Source organism: Atta cephalotes (assembly GCF_000143395.1).
Source record: "Atta cephalotes unplaced genomic scaffold scaffold00007, whole genome shotgun sequence".
Taxonomy (NCBI): domain Eukaryota; kingdom Metazoa; phylum Arthropoda; class Insecta; order Hymenoptera; family Formicidae; genus Atta; species Atta cephalotes.
In genome coordinates, this window is record NW_012130071.1 from 3,713,719 (window position 1) to 3,720,733 (window position 7,015).

Here is a 7,015-nt window from a genome sequence, read left to right on the forward strand (position 1 = left end):
CCTGTGTCTCGGTNCGGTATCATATAATATATATATATATATATATATATATATATATATATATATATACATGATTATATCTTGCATCATTTGTCCGTTCTATTTGATCCGTTTCTCTCTATGCGAAGCACTACGTTGAAAGTCTTGCGATTCTATTCAAATATGAAGTACCCTCTACCAACTTCTTTTTCATGAACTTCTTGAAGATCATGCTCCGTCTTTCCATATAGCTACGACAAAATGGACAACTTCGTAATTTCTCTTACTCAAGCTTTCGAGATATCTCGAGAAACATTTAAACTGAGTTATTGCTTCGCAAGTATACTTTGAATGCAATTTTCTGAATTTTTCTGAAATTTCAAGACACGTACCTGTTTATTAGAGCTCGACAATCAGTTCACTAGTACAGTTCTCGCATTGTAAAATAATTAAAATTAAAATTGTGTTGTCGTATTGAATTAATTAATTAATTAATCGGATTTCTGTTACGCTCTGAAATTTTTCAACTGCTAATTTTTCCGGGTCACATTTCAGCTTCGTTCTCGCAGTAAAAATTTTCAATATTGTTAATCAATAAATTTTGTCTCAATCATCAAAATATCACGAATGAATTAAATTATTGATCGCTGCCCCTACTGCATTTCGTCGATTCCTTTGTTACCATTAATTTATCAGTATATGCGAATAACGTTGAGTACGTTAGGGGAAGTGTTTCTTCCCCTTGAGCCTACTTTTTGAGATGCGAATCGAGCTTCATCGCCTCTCTTTTTCCATGCTCTTGCAAAGTTTTGTCCCCGATCGCGGACTTCGAGCTCGTTTCTGCGAGCTGCCGAAAATCCGTTCTTTTCTCCTCCTTTTGCACAGGCGACTCGACGTCGCCTTTCTCGACTTCCTTCTTTTTTTCTTCTTCTGGTTTCTCATGTATAACCTCGATCGTTCGTGGTCGCCAGGAGTCACGTTTGTCCAACACAATTCTTTCCTGCCAAGCACGCATTTCCCTTCTGGCTTCCTCGACTTCGTTCGCGAGTACGTTCGCCAGCGGTTCGTTCTCCAAAAGTATTCTTCTCTTCTTGATTGACAAATGCTTCGGCAACTTTTGCTCAAAATCGAATAACTTACGTCGCCGTTGGGTGATAATCCACGAAGATTTCTCCTCCTTCGAAGCAAGTTGAGTCTGTAACTCGGTCTTCCGTTTTTCTAAAATATACAAATCGAACGTTGAATAAAAATGACGATATTGATATCTATAATAATTTTATTTTGATTATTTTATAGATTAATCCAGTTATTTTATTATGAAAATCAAATTGTTCATGAAGTTAATATTAGTTATCATGTTCAATTTTCAAGATTATTGCGCTTCGCTAGAATTGTAATATAATGATATATGCTATTATACGATAATTATGAAGATTTTGAAAAAAATCAACATTTAAAAAAAATTGAATAATTCTGAAATTATTTTATTTTATATTATTAAAATATTTTATTTTCTCAAATAAGAATTGCAGTTAAAGCAACGGCACATTGTATTTCTTCCACCAGATGAAACGTCATAGAGCCGATATTCCCCCTGAGACCAATTATATTGTGGACACTTCAATGCACCCTCGACGTGTCTAAAATGCCCGGTGGGAAGACGACGAATGGTATTCGCTTTACTGCTCTAATCTAACGCTAGGATGATTTCATCCTGCCCAATTTTGTTCTATCGTTGCTGTTGATGCTGCCCTTATTTCGCATTTATTTAATATCCAATCTAACTTACCCCTTAGATCCTTCCTATAGAATCTCTCGCAATAACGCTTCAACAGTTATATATAATCGAAACATGTTTTTATGTGAAACATTATATCTCTCATATTATGTTATATTGTCTGCGTATATGCATTGAAAATATTTTTTGTTTTTAATATTTGTTTTTAATATTTTTTGTTTTTTTGGAGAAACAATTATAAATAAATCTTTAGAAACGAATCTTTAATTTAAAATCCAACGAAATTCAGAGTTGAAAATATTAATTTGAAAATATACTATATAAACAAGTTAAATATATATTATATTAATCCTAAGTCATATTGTTATTATTAAAAATATTAAAATGTATTTAAGTGTATTCAAAATTAACATGTCACTTCTTTACTTTAAAACACAGCTTAAAAAAACGTGATTTTCAAATTATTATAAATTAGTTAAATAAATATTTCTCTATTAATTGTCAAAAGTGAATTAACTTTTAAAAAAATCATCAAAACGTCACAATTCAAAAAGAGTGGTTTTTTTCCGAGGAAATATGGATTATAAAATGATAATGACAAAAATGACATTTATTTTATCATAGAATTAATAACATATTTTTTTTGACGATATTATTCGATTAATCAATATTTTCCTGTCAAGTTGAAAAGTAATTTTTCCCATTTTCTGAGAAATTCAATTTTTTGAATTGTGTCATGTTTGAAATAAGGGAATGGTATCCATTCAATGACATATTTCACTGATGAATATTGATATTCAATAGCGGAGTATTTTAAGAATAATGAAAAAACATTTCTACTGGAGCAGTCAGCGAGATATTGCACGTCATAGTTGCTGGCGAAACGACAGAATCGTAATGCATCTTTGATGGTACATAACAAATGATAGTTTAATGGCACAAGCTCCTGCGGTTGTGCAGCGTGCGCATATCTGGTTTAAGAAATGAATTATAGTGGCGCAAGAATATGACAGATGTACATGAAGTGTTGTTTGATAAAATCTTTTTGTCAGCGGTTCTTGCATAGAAAAGAAATTAAAGAGAAATTGAGGGGAAAAATTGTCAAAGCTCAATTTCTTAATTTCACGCTTTCCTTCGAATTTGCCAACGAATAAAGCGAAATGAGACAGTTAATCAATTCTCATTAGATAAATTTATGCGCGGACGTTTGTTCTATGTCCTTCATTAAGAAACGGTGTTGAAAACTATCTCAGTTTCACCGTCTCGAATTACGCTGGCGCATCTAAACTAAACAGCCAAAGAGAAACAGCACTCAAGAACCTCGAGTGGAACGCATTAATCTAACTGGGCGCAGTTGGAGTAAACACATACGGCATGCTTTAAAACGACCACAGTCACGATAGAGACGTTCTTAATTAAGCTGTCCGATTGTGTTGCAGCATAAAGGTCTCCTATGTGCCGGATCAACGAAACATGATATTGATGAGAGACAGGTGAGAAGATGAACAAATCAGAACAATGAACGTTTATCAATGTTTCCAGCTGGCGTGGCGCTTTGATCACGGTTTCCCACTGAAACGTTTTTACGAAATTATCTACTTTTCTCGCGTTTTTCCACTTCGCGGCGCTATCAATCTGTCCGCTGCGATATTTCTTGTACCACGTTGTCGCTGCTCAAATATGAAAGAAAATTACATAATACTGCCGCTATTGCAGACTCAAATAAAGCATAGTGCCAAGGAAGCTCGGTATTATCGGATCTCGCCAAGCTTTAAGAGAAGATCTCGTTATCTTGTCTGTCCACGACGTCCCAAGCGACGCGACGCATGGAAAGTGAAAAAATAGATCACCTTACCGACCCGATGGTAACGACGTTTACGTTGTCGTTGGAAACGGAAATTTACCTTCCAAGTCTGCGCAACAGATTTCCGGCTTGCAAACTTCAACGGCACAGACTTTGCTTAAAATTTGTTTCCAGCGTTTCTTCACGATCTTTTTTATGAATGGCGCCTCTTCTTCATCTTTTTTTTATCTATCTTTTTCATCAAGGGTCTCGTTATGATGTTCTTATCCTTTAGCGCTTTTATCTTTTCTTTATATTTAGGTAATTTTTGCTCTTGTTTGCTTATTTTTTCCTTTGTCTTCGCTGAATCACGCAGAACCTTTTTCTTGTTTCAATGTTTTTTGCATAAGATTGATCATCTGTTCGGTTTCGGGATCTAACCTCGGATAACTCGCAAATTCCTAAAAAACATTATCACATAATCGCGAACTTCTCGTAAGAATTACAAATAAACATATTATTTATAAATATGTAAACATATTAATTATAAATAAACATATATAAACATACAATATATAAACATATATGTTGTATATTTATAAAAATATATAAACATAAAGCATAAACTATAGATATATTTGATGTAATATTATGAAATTAAGTTTATTATCTTTTAACACTAAAATGCTAAATGTAACTAAAACACTAAAATGTACTGTTGAATGATGCAGTATTGATATGTCAATTTGATTCATAAAGAAATGCACTGTTAGAAATGCTTTCTTTACATATAAATGAGGCTTATGGTTATGAACAAAATTAAAAATAATAAATGATTTAACTGAAAATAAAGTTATAGTATTACTTTTTTTATAAATACATTAAATTTAATGTAATGTTATGAAATTAAGTTTAAATTATGTAACTTAAAGGTGTATTAAATTTTATGAAATTTTTAACGATGTAGACTACTTAATTAATGTAACACAAGTTTTTTTTATATTATACTTTTAATATCAAAACACTTACAATCTAAATTTTTATAAACACAAATAAACTAATTATTAACTTAAAAGGAAAGAAAGAATAAGCACACTATCAAATTTTATCTTGAAATAGTATGGAATATGTAAACAAATTTTGTGCATGCGTGCGTGCGTGTGTGTGAGTGTGTATGTGTCTTTTTATATATTTAAATAAAACATATAATAACATAAAACTGCTTAAAAATTGAAATCACTTATCATCTCCTCTTTGTTATAATATTAACCATCATACAAGTAATACGATGTAACGAACAGAATTTTTTAAACCCTGTCTTTGTCTTAGCTTTTAGCATAACAGATTAAATCTCCTATAAGGTATAGCTTAACATTCAATAACCTTGCTTATTTGTACGTAAAATTTACGTATGGATAGCATTTTGAGATTAAGAAACTCTATTTTTTATCTAAATTAGATAGATAGTAAATTAATTAAACTAATGTTTCAGTATTGCATGTGTAGTGATTATTATTTAATGTTAAAGTAGAAAAACTAACGCATTATCTTTTTATTATTTCTTCTATCTATTATTTCTTTATACTTTATCTGTTATTTCATCATGAAAGCATTTATAATAACGATCGTTAATGTTTCAAGATACGCGAAAATACGCATTCTGAATAGAAAAGAAAAATTTTATGCCAGTGGTAAGTACATCTTTTCTTCTTTTCGGCTATTTAAGTTTTTTTTTACCTTGTTTACTATTTGAAAAAATGCCGCTTCTGAATCCGCCAGTTCTTCGAAGAACGCGTCAAATTTTTTTATCTGAAGTTTTTTCCTCAGATGATTGCCCTTTTCTTTAATTAGATTCTCCTTGTTCTTTTTAATTTTTTCCCGATTTCCTTTTTTCTTTGATACAAACGCTGGGCCGTTCATTGCGGAATCTTCGTGAATGTTAGCTCGCATCAAGAATTCTTTCAATTGTGCATCGACAATTTTCTTGAAACGACTACATCTCTCGAGATACTGCAGTAAAAAATACATTGCTTTTCGCTTTCGATCAACATAAGTGTGAAGTGATGTGAAGATCAAAGTTGGAATATATGAACTCAAAATGTACTAATTCGAAAAGAATAACAATCAGTGAAGTCCAAGATTGTTACATTATTATGCAATGCAAACCATTAGCAAAATTGTTGTACTTCAGAATGATGTGGAAATTTAAATTAAATTTGAATTGTCAATTTTCTAATAAAGAAACCATCGGAATTGTTCTTTTTGATGAGCTTTATAGTTGTTAGAGCATAAAAAAATATTAAATTCATATTTTTTAAATTTTTTCTCTAAGATTTAGTTTATCTCTAAGATTTAGAGGTTAAACTTCGAAATTAAATAATAGATTTCTTTTTATTTTTAGCGAATATCCTCAAAAATATGAAATGTATGAAAAAATGTTTTATACAAAAATTTTATTGAATTTTATAATTTTTGATAATAATGTATTTACATTTTTAAAAAATGTCGAAAATAAAAAATGTTATTTTCAAGTTATTTAGAAAAGTAGATAAAAAAATCTAATATTTTTTGATACTTTACTTATATCTAAAACCCATAAAGATAAATAAGACAGTTTAGAAGATTCTCTTACAAGATATACATAGCTACTTAATTATTGCCTTTTTCAACTGATTCATTTCAAAATACTCACGGCAGTAAGGTTTGCCTTGTCAGTTTTAGTGTTAATAATGTATCCGTCAGAACATTCCACTAAATATATATTTCCATTATGACTGCCGACTGCTAGGAGTTGACCATTCTCATGAGGCTCGATGGTCGTGAGACTGTCGTTGCAGACATGAAACGTGGTCACCGGTAAATCCACGCCGTTCAGAATGTCGTATACCTCTAACAAACCCTTCGCATTTATGGTGAAGAACACTGAGTACCTGGATTTGCTCCAACAACCTCCGCGTAAATCAGCATTCTGTTCACTGTGCGTACAGAATTTCATCTACTTGATCTTTACCGAGCCGTATATTCTACAGTACGATGACAACATTAACTTCGAACGCCGACAAGAATGATAATAGAAAGCTTCAACGCTGATAAACAAGACATTAGTCGAAATTGCGAGATGCATATCATGTATCATTCTGTTTACGTGAATAGCTAGCTGCTTTGCTTTGTTTAGCGCTAAGTGTATTCATAACTCTATTCTACTTTTTGTGCGCTGACTAATTTGCAGTCAGATATACATGACACAATAGTGATAATAGAGCGCACTGGAGCATTTATATAATCCTAATATACATAGTAAATTTATGTTACAAATGAAAATGGAAGAATGTTATTAGAAATATGCAATAAAGTTCTTGTGGTTTATTTATGAGACAATTTTCAAGTATGATTTCAATGGCTGTGTTGCAGCATAAAAAGTAGCTTTGCAACTGTTGTAAAATTCTTTAACATGATTCGCTTATATATTTCAGATTCAATGAGAAATTAAGGCCAAGACTAAATATATTACAAAT

At 31.3% G+C, this 7,015-nt stretch overlaps 1 protein-coding gene across 1 annotated transcript; it reads right to left on the reverse strand.

Moving 5' to 3' along the window:
* Window positions 1-727: 727 nt before the first annotated feature.
* On the reverse strand, window positions 728-6,495 carry LOC105626993. Its single transcript, XM_012208276.1, has 4 exons — window positions 6,193-6,495; window positions 3,880-3,961; window positions 3,622-3,738; window positions 728-1,197 (listed from the first exon to the last, which is right to left on the reverse strand). Exons 1-4 carry the CDS (start codon window positions 6,493-6,495, stop codon window positions 728-730), a joined length of 972 nt encoding a protein of 323 aa, XP_012063666.1.
* Between the last annotated feature and the right edge of the window lie 520 nt (window positions 6,496-7,015).

What these genes read in the sequence shown, in the direction of transcription:
- LOC105626993 (XM_012208276.1), bottom strand. Translation starts at nt 6,495, where the DNA reads ATGAAATTCTGTACGCACAGTGAACAGAATGCTGATTTACGCGGAGGT. An exon ending in ACAAGGCAAACCTTACTGCC is followed by an intron (nt 3,962 to 6,192) that starts GTGAGTATTTTG and finishes AATGTTTTTTAG; the next exon opens with GAATTTGCGAGTTATCCGAG. An exon ending in CTGTTGCGCAGACTTGGAAG is followed by an intron (nt 1,198 to 3,621) that starts GTAAATTTCCGT and finishes TGTATATTTTAG; the next exon opens with AAAAACGGAAGACCGAGTTA.